Source organism: Mytilus trossulus, chromosome 9 (genome assembly GCF_036588685.1).
Source record: "Mytilus trossulus isolate FHL-02 chromosome 9, PNRI_Mtr1.1.1.hap1, whole genome shotgun sequence".
In the NCBI taxonomy this organism is placed as follows: domain Eukaryota; kingdom Metazoa; phylum Mollusca; class Bivalvia; order Mytilida; family Mytilidae; genus Mytilus; species Mytilus trossulus.
The window spans coordinates 46490154-46504397 of record NC_086381.1 but is presented as its reverse complement, the minus strand read 5'-3'; the positions used below and the strand labels follow the sequence as shown (position 1 = coordinate 46504397).

Genomic DNA, 14244 nt, shown 5'->3' with positions numbered 1-14244 from the left:
TTTTGATTTAAGAACCAGAAGACATCATTCTCACACCTTCAGACTCATTTATACATCAAAAGACTCATACAGATTTTCATTTTTCCCATACACAATAACTCAATGGAATCTTTTACCAACCCCAGTAGTAAATACACAGACAGTCGACTCTTTCAGAGATCAGCTTACATATGCTGTTCTCTCCACTATTATTTAAAAAACTTCATCTCCTGAACATAGTTTTAATCACTACATCTGTTCTTTGTACCGTTTGTAAATAACTAAAATATTAACTTAATTTTAATAAATAGGCCACGTATGCACCAGTTATTAATCATCTTTATTCAGATGGAAAACTGGAAAACTTAAAGAAGAAGAAGAAGAAGAAGAATATCATATTTGTTCATTACTTTGTACATAAATCAGGCCGTTATTTTAATCGTCTGAAAATTTTTTACCATTGTCATTTCGGAGCCTTTTTTTAGCTGACTGCTGTATGTGTTTTACTAATTATTGAAGGCCGTACTGTGACTTATAGTCGATAATTTCTGTGTCAATTGGGTTTTTTTTCTGTCGAGAGTTGTCTCATGGCCAATAATCTACTTATTTTTATATTTTTAAACATAATTTGAATAAAAATATGTCATCAAAGAAACTATATTAAATTATATCTATATTTTAGCTACTTAATTTTAATGATTTCTTCACTTTCAACAAAATCTTTAAAAAAAAGAAAGAAGAGAACTATAAAGCAATCCCAGGAGACAACAACACAACGACGGAAATGAAAACGAAATCTCATGATTCTTAATGACTTATGCAGAATTGTTTAGCATTACTTTACCCAAAAATTAAACTGCACTTCATATATGTCTCATCTTTATATCTTCGGGATTTGCCCACCCTTTTATCCTGTTAAATTTAGAAATCACAGAAGCACACACAGGTATCTCGCAACAAGGCCAATTTGAATAAATAAACACTTCAAATTCTGGCCACTCCGAGAGCAGCAAATGAAACAGTATAACTGTACAATTGAAAATTTATGACTTATGTCGCAAATTTGTGTAAACAACGGTAATATTTATTGAGAAAATTCTTCTGAAAATGCTACTAATGGATTAGAGGGTCTTTGTACCAATTTGGTTTGATCTTATGGTCTTATAAATCAAAGAAAATTACTTTTTAAAGAAATCTGATTTTTAAATATAACCTACAAAACATTTTGTGATTGAACGATGTTAAAAATGAGTTCAGACGAATCTTCAAGAAGTTCTCCAGAAATGTGTAAAAAGTTTGTTACTAAACATTCGATAGATTCCATTCTAAGGAAGCCTTCAGAAGACGATGGTGGAGTTTCAGATGATGTTTTAGGTAGGTTATTTTTATTTCAAATAAAATAATGGTTTTTATTATAGTATTACACATTTTTTTCAATGTTTTATGTCTAATATTTCATGCCTTTTTGTTTTGTTAGTGAAAACAATATCTTCTTTTCACTTCATTATTTATTAAAATGAAATTATTATCAAGTGAAAATTTTAAAATATTATTAGCATTGCATATTCGTGCATGACCTTCAAACATGTCGAAAAGTCTAATAATACAGCAAGCTTTAAAAGTGCAGTTTCACTAATAAGAAACACAATTAATATGTAATGGATTTTTAAAATTTGTTTTAAAACGAGAATGCCTCATAAAGCCGTTTATTTCCATTTATATAACACAACAGAGCATACGAAACGTGTTCTTTCTTTCAGATCGAGGTAATGCATATTTGATATTGGTCAGATCTTTTTCTTTCGTTTATTTACTGATATTAGTAATCAAAAAACAAAGTGGTCCTTCATGTGTCAAACAAGAAAAAAAAGTAACCATTGTTAATTATTTCGTATTTCTTGTTTACAGCCATATATATACTCCAATTTTCCGGAATGTACTTGGAAATCATTTCCCCATTTGAAGAATAATTGCAACATAATATTTTTCATACACAAATAAAAACCACAAAATAATTCTTTTGCAAGTTTTTCGTAATACATTATTTTGTTTGTTTTTATTAAAATAAAACTTCTTTGCATCGTTCAATATTCTTGCGTAGCCGGTATCACTACACGAATGTTCTATTATTTGTAACTCTGCCTCTCACGATACCAATGTCTATGACGAAGTATGCCTAAAGCCCATACATTGAGGGCTTCAGCATATATCATGTAAAGGGTTAAAATCCTCTAAAACATAACTTTATGCACGATAGAACGCAGACAAAGGCCCTCCTGCACGTATGCTTCTCACGATGTCTCGTTCAGTTACTTTTTACTAGGCGTCTAAGTATGAAAACAAAATTATGACAAAAGAAGATACACCGATGTTCAGTTTCTTGTATAGTGGTAACATCCACGTATTTGTTGCAGGATGAAAATATAAAATTTGTCAAATCATTTCGGAAATTGGATTTTCAAAAGTCTATATTATATACTTAAAGGTTTTTTTTTTAATATTTCATTCAGCATTAAATGTTGCTGTTGCAGGCATTTTGACAAAAAAATAAAATGCTAATTTTACATGGCCTGTAATTTTATTTTACATTGGAGGAAGTCATTAACATTAACTTCAAAACATTGATATATTTTTATTTGAATTTAATACATAGCTTTACATCCCACACAATTTTTGGTTTGGTCTCCGATGCCCTTCTAGTACGTTTTTGATAAAATAAACGTCATTGATAACGGGCCCTGGGAATTCGTCGATTTTGAATTACAAAATTTGAATGAACTGCCTCAAATTTTCCCCCGTTTTTTAAATAACGAAAATGTGCGCTGCATAATGTTTTATTAGCATTTAATTCTCCTTAACTCATTCAAAAGCAATACAGTGTTATAAATTGCCTCGGTGTTTAAGGGTATAACTACGAATTATAAAATATAATCGTTTCAAATATCGCTTGGATCTGTTTATTGCCATGATAAAACCTGAAGAGTTTGAAGTTAATATAAGAATTACCAATATTTCATTTCGTGATGTAATGTTTAAAACACTTGCAATAATTTTACGTAAAATTATGGCTCTCGATTTCCTGTGCTTGACCTAGAATGATGAGTAGAAATTTAAACTGTAATTTATTATTATGATATAAAAATATTTTTATCTGCAATTTATGTTATCTGTCTGGCCGAAAAGATAAATTATTGAATTATTCAAAGGACACCTTTAAAATATAATAAATTATCCTCTCAATGAACCAAGGGTAAAAAGAACCATAATATTTATGAAAATTGATTTTAGATGACGACTTAGATGTTTAAAAAAATCACTGAATTTTTATATACTTCAAGCTATATTCATTAGATTTTCTCAAAATGATTTCTAAGGACTCTGTACATAATATATATTCTTGAATATTAGTCAACGAAGACACAGGTTGTGGTAAATGTATTCGTGATTGAGACAGCAACCCAACTACAAAATCAACAAGACAGCATATCGAGGGCAACATGCAATAATCGTTTGTCTTTGTAATATGTTAATCTTTATATCGTCACGAGTCTAAGAGATTTGGGAATGTATCATCAAAAAGAAACATTCATTATAAACCTCTTATTCGACAGCAAATTCTCAAATAATGAAAAATATATTTAAATAAAATCTTCAATTACTGACTAAGTTCCTTTTGAATAGTTTCCTTCTACCCAGAATATCTTACAATGTCATCGCGGTCACGTGATATCTGTCTCTTTCATTGTTTGCATGCAATACAAAATTTACACATAGCATATTTATTTAAAATCTATTATCAACTTATTAAATTGCAATTAACGATTATGAAAGATATTGCTTGAATACCAATGTTTGCAAATCATCATGTACAAATATGTTAGCCATTATGCTAACATTTTCAAAATCTGCAGATAAAATTGCAGACATGGAAATGTTGGAAGATTTTATGTAGTTTATACTTTTTTTTAAATCTTTTTTTTTTTTTTTTAATTTGATTGTTTCGTTGATTGTAGCAACAACTTGAAGACTAAACAAATTGAAAAATATGGATACAAAATGTTTTGAATTCATTTTAAATTTCACGTAAATTCAAATAAACCAAATGTCTTTCCTAAAAAATATGTATATAGAAAAATAATGTTTAAAAGTTGGACCAAAACCACACCAGACAGATTTCCAAAACACTTAATAAAAATTACGTGACAAAAATCGGACCATATCAACTTCACACCTGGCCGTAAATGGGTTCGAACCTTGCACCTTTCGGAACCATATCTTTTTAAAAGGTATATTAGTCCATTCATATTGGACGCAATATTTTATCTTATCTAGAATAATTGCAATAAATGAAGTTTTAGTTTTATAATGTTTAAACCATCAAAGACCATGATGAAAAAGAGCCCTTTAGATGATCCAAGCAACGTCTTCCGATTAACACTTGAAACGGCCATTATGGCGATTTGCAGACGATCGTTTACAGAACCAATTAAAGAATAAAACCATGTAAATTATGAAGATATTAAATGAATTTCCTCTCAAAGAAAACCAGGAGATAATATCGATAAGGGTGACCATAATAGCCGCTATAAATTACAAATAATATTTTCTGAGCGGATATTGTTTGTTCTGTAAAAGGTAAATTGTTTAGGGTAATAGGTTAAACGATGGTAATCGCCTGGCATGCGCGTGCAATGATTGGTTAGATAAAGTACATGTAAATCCTCAAATCGTCTTTATTTGCTTAATTTAAAAAAAAAAAAAACATTTTAAGTAAGTTTTACAAACGTTAAACAACTCATCAAACCAAACAAATACCTTAAGTATAGTCAAAATACGAACAAGGAACTTTGAATTGTTTTACATTGTCTTATCGGGGCCTTTTATAGCTGACTATATGCGGTATGGGCTTTGCTCATTGTTGAAGGCCGTAAGGTGACCTATAATTGTTAATATTTGTGTCATTTTGGTCTTTTGTGGATAGTTGTCTTATTGGCAATCATACCACATCTTCTTTTTTATCTAGAGCTTTGCACGAGGGAGATGTACATTACTTAAATTAAAATTATTTCCTATCAAAATGTTGTAGCAGCAGGATGGTTTTTAATAAAATTAAATATACCCCTCCCCTCCCTTCCTCATTCCTGAAAATTGATACATTTTTCTGAGTTTGCGTATATATATTTTTAAGGTTATATCAACTTTTCAACTTCATATTCCATTGTTTCAAAAAATTCAAACTTTTAAACTGAATTCCATACCATTAGATTTAAACGTGGTAATTTTAAGGAACATATATTATGTATAATTAATGATTCCTGTTTTGGTTATTATAGGTCGTGGACTGTCGCCAGTATCAAGGACATCCGGAAATGATCAGGAAAGCAGCGAGGAGGAAATAAACTGGAATGACATACATGATTCTGACAATGGATTAAACAGAGACAGTGGTTTATATAATGGTAAAATATATAACTTTTTTACTATATAAAAATGTTTTTATTTATTTTCAAAAGTGAGAGGTTTAGCTAGCTATAAAACCAGGTTCAATCTTCCATTGTTTTACATAAGAATACGCCTGTACCAAGTCAGAAGTATGGCAATTGTTGACCATTTGTTTGATTTGTTTGAGCTTTTGATTCTGTCATTTGATTATGGACTTTCCGTTTAGTATTATTGAGATTTTACTTTAATTGTTTTTATTCTTTATGGAGAAATTTGCCGGAACGTTCGTCTGAACAACAATTATATTTGCAATCAAAAGTCTCATCAAAGATACCATGCTTAATATAATTTGGTAAGTCAGACGCGTGTTTCGTCTACATGAGACTCATCAACGGCGCTCGAATCAAAACCGTTGACAAGCCAAATTAAATTCAAAGTTGAAGATCATTTTTAGCCAAATAAGAGTAAGACAAAACGTGTCTTGTCAGTGTAATAATGTGTTTTATGATAGACTTTATTTACTACTTTATTTTGACCTGAGAGAAAACTTTATTTGACCTGAGAGAATATATTAGCAATGTCTTATTTTCAAAATTTTATTGTACTAAAACAAAACTTCAAATATCATAGACGAGTATTTGCAAATCTTTCACCCGAAGATTATTGCAAGAATTATATTATTCATTAATAAATTGAAGAAAAAAAAATCCCTTAATTTTCTGTGGTTGCAGATATGAATGATAACAGTTATAAGAAACGACGAATAAGGACAACATTTAGTGCTGACCAGCTACAAACATTGGAAGATGTATTCCGAGTAACTCATTACCCAGACGTAAACACAAGAGAAGAACTTTCACAAAAGACAGGTTTACCGGAAGCACGTGTTCAGGTATGTTTTTTTTTAATTTTTGAATTAACAAAAATGTGTCTGAACATTAGTGTTCTCGTTTGAAATGTTTTACATTGTCATTTTGGGCCCTTTTTAATATAGCTGACTATGCGGTATGGGCTTTGCTCATTGTTGAAGGCTGTACGGTGACCTGTAGTTGTTAATTTTTGTGTCATTTTGGTCTTTTGTTGTAGAGTTGTGTCATTGGCAATCATACCACATCTTCTTTTTTTTAATATATATATTTATAAAATTCTCAGGCAATAACGAATTGCATAGACCATTTCTTTATAAAGGTAAACGTAAAACCCATTATGTGAGTGAAAACATATATTATCAAAATCACTTTTGAACGTTATTTGTACACTTGTTAGTATGTCTAAATTAATATCAAATAGATTGATAATGTTTGTGATTCTTTTTGTTCTATGTAGATTTGGTTTCAAAACAGAAGAGCAAAATGGAGAAAGTATGAAAAACTTGGTAATTTTGGAGGACTACAGGGGCTTACAGAAACGAATTATGTTCCGGCACCAAAGTCTAGTATTCCTAGACAGGATGAGCTGGCACTTGGCTTAGATCAACCACAGGTATGATGATATATGTAGAGGACTCTATCTACGTTGTAGTATACTTTCATTGATAACTAAATAACCATGAAAACATATTCGGATAAAAGACTTCGAAAGGAGAAGTACTTCATTTTTTGACTTTTTAATCTGTAATCATCATTATCTATTTTTTGGGGGAGACACATACCTATATAAGTTAAATCATATAAGCTGTGAAAAATCTCTTTTATCACAGTAAATTTATTATCATAAAAGTTTAAGACCGCGACACTAACAAATACATGTAATCTAAATTGAAATGTAGTGCATTATTCCACAGTTTCATTCAACATATAAAGTGCCTAAAAGCCAGAGGCGAATATATTTGTATTTGATAATGTGACTTTAGAAAAGTCGCAACGTTATTTAGCAGAACTGTATGTGTTTTTATGTGCGTGTGTTTAATTATCATTGTTTGAACTTTCTCACACCTTTTTCAGGTAAACAGAAAAGTTGATTGCAAAAGCGACGATGAACAAGATATGCCCTTGAATTTATCGACGTCGTCAATGCCAATTTTCCCTTCATTTCCATTTTATGGTTTGGCGCCGTTTCCGTTCTACACAGGTTGTCATGCGCCAGGTGAACCCAAGCGATCGGGAAGCATTGCTGCTCTTCGACTGAAAGCACGAGAACACGAGGCAGCAATGGAAATGATGTTCCAATATAAATGAGATCTTTCTATTTATTTCAAGATTTAACGTAACTTTGTGTATTAATAAGACATGACTGGCGGGATTATTGAAGATGATTTTTTTGAAATCATCTTAGTGCTTATCTGAACATATTTGCATACAATCCTAGTTGTGGTTCGTCGAAGCTAACTGTGATATTACTTTTATAAAATAACTTGTATATGAATATATAAAATAAATATTTTCTTTGTTTGTATTTTTAATTTAAAATGTCGGTTACTAGTATATTGTGTATGAATTGTTCACTATTTTGTTTAGTTTCTTTTGTTTCCTATTCTGACATCGCACTGGGACTTCTTTTGAACTAATTTTTACTGTACGTATTGCTGTGTGTTTTTTTTCTACGTTGGCTAGAGGTATAGGGGGAGGGTGAATATCTAAAAAAAACACGTTTATCCCCGCCTCATTTTGCGCCTGTCTCATGCCAGGAGCTTCTGGCCTTTGTTGGTCTTGTAGGATTTTTAATCTTAGTTCCTTGTGTTTATTTCGGAGTTCTATTGTCACTGAATTCATATACATTTGTGTTTAAGGGCCAGCTGAAGCACGCGTGAGTTTATCGCTGCATTTCAGACCTATTGATGGTCTTCGGCTGTTGTCTGCTCTTTTGTCGGATTGATGTCTCTTTGACACATTTCTCATTTCCATTCTTAATTTTATCCTCTATATTACATTTAGATTACTGACTCATTTGAAATTAGTCCACAATGCGACCAGTAACCAAATAAAAATAGTTGATATGGTACCGACCCCATTTCATCTGCTTGATTCGTGTTTTGAACACAGTATAATCAGTATCTGACTTTGCATATTCAACATATTCCGTATCTACGGCTAACAGTACGTTGGAGGGTGCTCAAATAAACAACAACATTCTTTCCATAACAAATTTAATAATAAAAAAAGTAACTGAATTCTTCGTTACGATACTATAATGTTGATTTATGATGTTTATATGTTTATCTATGTGGACTTTTCGGAACGAGGCTTCCTCTCTGGTTTAGTAACGTGGTTAATGCTGATTCAGCAGTATTCTGTTGTTGACTGTTTTCTACCTACAAAACGATACATTGTGTTGGTTTGAAATATGACACAATTGTGGCGTTAAAGATTATTGTTATCATATTAGGTTGTAAGATGTAGTTCTTCCCATGTCTAACTTGAATTAATGTTGCACAATAGGGCCTTGTTCGAATTTTAGTAATTATTGCAACAAAAAACGCAGATTCGCCCCTTACTAAATACTAAAATAGTATGAGTATATTGGAAATAAAGTTATTGTTGTTTTTTTTCAGTTTCAAAGCAATTGATGTAAACTTGTACATCGTAGGTTAACGATCCTTCAATTCAAAACTTTTCATGAACAATTTTGCGATTTTTTATCTAAACTGGCTTTAACATTATTGTGGATGTCTGTTTGGCGCTGCGAGTACGCAAAAGATCAGAACGAAGACGTTAAATCCGATGGCTTGTTTTCAGAGAGAGTACAGTACAATACTTTCTGTACGTTACGAACCCTTGCATCAGCTCTTCAAGGGGGTCGTAGGTGACCTGTTGCAAGACCAAATATCCGCTCCTATCAAGTTTACCCTAACTTCAAGCTGCAGTGTAAATTTCCCGACCTTTATTTCAGACAGCCTATTACCAGACCTATCTATTGTACGTTTGGTTAATTTGTTCTTTGCCTGAACATGCATGAAATATTTGCGACCATCAATCAAATCAAATAATAGTGTGACCTTTCTAATGTGTAACTTCAAAACTCACAGGTGATTAAAATTTAAATCAATCACCAGCTGTCTTTCCATCGTACATTATGTCGTTAGTACATTATGTCGTTAGTACATTATGCCGTTAGTACATTATACCATAAGTACATTATGTCGTTAATACATTATGCCGTTAGTACATTATACCATAAGTACATTATGTCGTTAGTAAATTATGCCGTCAGTACATTATACCATAAGTACATTATTTCGTTAGTACATTATGCCGTTAGTACATTATACCATAAGTACATTATGTCGTTAGTACATTATGCCGTTAGTGCATTATGTAGTTAGTACATTATGCCGTTAGTACATTATACCATAAGTACATTATGTCGTTAGTACATTATGCCGTTAGTGCATTATGTAGTTAGTACATTATGTCGTTAGTACATTATGTCGTAAGTACATTATTCCGTTATTACACTATGTCGTTAGTACATTATGTCGTTAGTACATTATGTCGATAGTACATTATTCCGTTAGTACACTATATCGTTGGTGCATAATGTAGTTAGTTCATTATGTCGTTAGTGCATTTGTAGATTGCAAAGAAAATATCGACCACAGGTTTTGGCAAAATTCAAAATTTTAATCTCAAATTACTTGTTGCCTGATGCGTTCATTTGCAGCCAGCTGTTGAAGTTGGTATAATTTGTAATGACTTTGTTCCTGTCTCCATTTGTGTGGGAATTTGGCGATATTGTTCAGATATTGTTGATTTATCTAAAAAGTAAACGTTATAAAATTATAACATGAAACAGTAGAAATCGAAAGATCAATGTAATTTTACGACCAAAATAATGATCACAAATATTTCCATCTAAAAACTTCCAATTCCCGGGAAACGTTTCAGAATTAGAATTGCATGAAAATTTAAAAGAAAATGCATTGAAACAATGAATTTCCCTTTCTCTTTATATCCTTTTTTCGTTATCATTTTTGATTTTTGGTAAACACATTTCAATCATTTGCACGGCAATGCGTCTACATGCATTTACATCTGAGCGGGATATACGTGTATAGCCTTCAACAATGAGCAAAGCATATTCCGCATATTCAGCTACAAAGGCCCCGATAAGGCAAAATGAGAAAAAAATATATCGGTCTGATTTATGACAAACAGACTGGAACAAACGACAAGCACTCAATGAAAGGTATCTGACTTGGAACAGACAGACATAGCCCTACATATGACAGTAGATCGATGGTCAATGTAACCCTGCAGAGGATACTTTAAAACGTAATTTTATTTTGTGCCAAATCAAACTCAAAAATAATTCCAGAAAAATTGTATGTGGCTAAAAATGAAGAAACATCACCGGTTCACTTATGTTTCCTCATTTTGCTTTGTTCCTTTGGGACGAAGATCTCCACAAAAAAATAAACTCCTGTTTTAGTCATCAATATTGACAGAAAATTCTGAAAATAATCCAAAATATTTCAAAGAAAACAACTTGATAATTGCACGCCAAAAAACTTATGTCGTATATACTTGTGTTAAAAAAAATGATAAATTTGATTATCTTTAGTACATTTTTTTGACGATCTACATTTGTTTCTCATGCATGGTTATATATATTAAACTAACCTGATTTTCATGTATCCATCGCAAGTGATTAAGATGTGGTTCCTTTGCTGTAATTCGTTTTAAAATTGCCAGATTTTCGTGTGTTATTCTCAGTAGTTCTCTCTGTCGTTTTGTCTTATTTAAACTAAGATGAAATTAAAAATGTAGTCAGTTATTGAGTGAGAGACTTATAATAGAACGTCAAATCCGAAACTCGTCAAATGTGCTCGTGTGAATAAAAATTGTATAATCTTCTGCTTTTAGCTTGAATTAATTTGCAGCTACTAAGGATTTTACGACTTTATTTAAATTTTTTCTAGACGACAGTTTCCTTCCATAGCTCTTTCATTATAGAAATGGTTGTAATTTCGTTATTGGATAGTCAACCAAAAAGCCATTTTTTTCAAATTTTATTGAACTTGCATAATCAAAAAAGATTTTGTTTATGTACCCGAAACATTCATTTAGACGAGTGACACCAACATGCAAATCTTACAAGATCGACAGGAAAACAGAACGGAACAAATTGAAACATGAAATTTATTTACATTTTGTACCTGCACAAATAATTTTCTTTGTTCTTTCAGAACTGAATGCATAGATCTCAGTTTTATTATTCTATTAGATCGAGTGTACAAGCGTTAACCTAAGCACACTTTATATGAAGCAGTTATATGAGTTTCAATTCTATTTTTTTGTTACAACCATGACATAAAGAGTTACATCAAATTCTTCACTTGTATTTCAATGCATTATTTTAACAAAGCTGTTGTTGTCTATATACGGAAAACAGACGTAAACACAAACATTGGGACCAAACATATCCTTCCCATATATAGACGTGTTTATGATTAGTAAATGCTATAAATACCTTTTTTTCTTATAATCGTGTTTCATATTATCTACACTTCCTCCGTACTTCATTATGTACGCCATTTTTTGGAGCAGAATTCGGTTATCCCTTTCCACAGTGGTGAGTCTTTCCTCTTCCATCTGAAATATATCGCTCTTTTAAAACGTCCTGTGATATTGGTGACCAAAGAAAGGGAGACAATCTAATCGAAAATTGAGTTAAAATATACAGAAAGAGAAAAATGATAAGGAAAATAGAAAAAAAACATCCCACCACCTTCAGTCAGACCATCATAATTACAAAATATAGATGAAGTATATTAATGTATAAAATGCTATCGTTTTTTTTTGTATTAAAAACTGTCCATTTTTTTTTCATGCGCAATATGTACTGGACTCTCTTTTGTTACATTTCAAACTTGTTCTACTTCAGTTAGTCTCTGTCATTCTTACCTGGAGTTTCTTAAGTTTTATATGAAGGTGCATGTAGGTCGTAGGTGGCTTGTTGTCGACCACCGGCTTTGCTGAAAAAAAAATATAATCAAAATTGTGGCATTGATGGATAGTAGATTATAATCCAGAAACTTTTGAAGTGTCAAATCTAGTGTCATCAAAAACATATTAAAAAAAAATAAAAGTCACAAATCATGGGCGCGGCGGCAATATAGGACGATAATGTCGCTGGTTATATTTGATACGCGACAGTCAACTTGTCGACGATCAAATTGTTTTTCAAGTGACTTTTTCAACACGAGAACCAGAAACCACCGACTATGTTTTACCAAAAAAAATCGTATGATTACATTGATCGTAAGTTATACTGAAATGTTCGAAGACCATGGCTGCAGATCGATTAATTTTAAGATAAAAGAGCGACAGTTCTACGCTAACTTCGACAACAGCATCTGCTGTAAAAGATTCCATGATATATTCTATGGAGCATGTAAGAAGTCAAATATTTACCCAGTTTAATCATTTAAAATAACGCAATGGAATAATCCTGTAATAAAAGAGGGCACGAAAATACAAAAAAATATAAACCAAAATGGCGGTGTTACAACTCACCTGCATAAACCTTCTTTCTGTGGGCGTCGTAATGACTTTGGTCCCATCTTTTTCTCAAATAAATATTATTAGCAGGCGTGAGGGGCTGGTAAGCGCGGTGCATCATAAATCAACATAAAAACAAACATAAAAACAAAACAAAATGCAACAAACCCGAAACAAAATGAAAACAAGGTAAAGACGTCAAACATTGTGACGTTTACATAGCTTTTGGCGCAGAAATATGAAATTCTTTTCCCGTCATTCTGAGAGTTTTCTCAGTTTCTCAAATGTACAGTATAAAATTTGACGCATGTTAACGTCACTAGAGTTTATATATATTCTATGAAAAATCTATAACTTTGTAGAAAATTATGTAATTATTTTACAAAATATCTCAGTTTTACAAATTAAATTATCAGCACGTAAATATTTGCTTTGATTTGCATATTTTGCATAACAAGAAAGTGTAGAAACAGTTTCAACTATAGGGGAAAGGCTAACGTCACAAGAGTTTATCAATATTCTATGAAAAATCTATAATTTTGTAGAAAATTATGTAATTATTTTACAAAATATCTCAGTTTTACAAATTAAATTATCAGCACGTAAATATTTGCTTTGATTGCATATTTTGCATTACAAGAAAGTGTAGAAACAGTTTCAACTATAGGGGAAAGGCTAAAGAGTGGTATGAACACAAGAGCCCTGTACCAGAAAATAAATGGGTCTTCCCAAAAAAATCAATCAAATGCAATACATGATGTATTGTAAATTATTAACGCCCTTATTAGAGTTAAACGAAACATGACGCGGCAGTTATAATGCGATTATTTTTTTTAATTTGAGGAACACATTTACACAAGTATATATCTTTACTTCTATCAAGTCTAGACTGATTTTGACAATTGGTTATGGATACAAGCATACAATACTCTGATCGAGATGGGGAAAAAGAGTTTTAACAGTACCACTTTACATAATTTACTCATGCAATCATTATCCCTAAAGCTTTCTATGGCACAAACCTCGCAAGTTCTGTTTTTATTTTCAGATTGTTTTGTCATTGTGGGTATGCATTTTAATGATACAAAGAATTGGAATCTCGAGGACAGTTGGCATATACATTATGGAAATATTTTAGTTTTATACACAGACAAACGTGCCACAACTGATCTAATAATTAAAAAAACTAAATAAAAAAAAACCGAGTTCCCTCAAATATGTTCCTGGCACATATATATAGTTCATCTATCAAAGGTTATATAGTCCAAGGTCATAACTCTTTGGAGAAAGGTTATCAGGACCCATTTAAGAACTTGTCCAAGAAATTGCTGATATTAACCGAAAGTGTAAGTTTTATAAAATTCTAAAAGTAATCCCCGTGAGA

At 31.6% G+C, this 14244-nt stretch overlaps 2 protein-coding genes across 3 annotated transcripts; one reads left to right on the top strand and one right to left on the bottom strand.

The window, feature by feature from the left end:
- The first annotated feature begins 1074 nt into the window (after positions 1–1074).
- Positions 1075–7815, top strand: LOC134683941 (paired mesoderm homeobox protein 2-like). Of its 2 annotated transcripts, XM_063543252.1 has the most exons (5): positions 1075–1353; positions 5313–5438; positions 6153–6313; positions 6748–6903; positions 7365–7815. In XM_063543252.1, exons 1-5 carry the CDS (start codon positions 1218–1220, stop codon positions 7596–7598), a joined length of 813 nt encoding a protein of 270 aa, XP_063399322.1. In that variant the 5' UTR covers positions 1075–1217; the 3' UTR covers positions 7599–7815. The 2 variants fall into 2 exon arrangements, with proteins under 2 accessions (XP_063399322.1, XP_063399323.1); XM_063543253.1 differs by lacking the exon at positions 5313–5438 and having other exon boundaries at positions 1077–1353.
- A 705-nt stretch (positions 7816–8520) lies between these two features.
- LOC134683940 (sperm axonemal maintenance protein CFAP97D1-like) lies at positions 8521–13079 on the bottom strand. Its single transcript, XM_063543251.1, has 6 exons — positions 12876–13079; positions 12264–12334; positions 11830–11951; positions 10980–11103; positions 9995–10114; positions 8521–8671 (listed from the first exon to the last, which is right to left on the bottom strand). The coding sequence occupies exons 1-6, from the start codon at positions 12979–12981 to the stop codon at positions 8576–8578; spliced, it is 639 nt and encodes a 212-aa protein (XP_063399321.1). The 5' UTR covers positions 12982–13079; the 3' UTR covers positions 8521–8575.
- Positions 13080–14244: the final 1165 nt, after the last annotated feature.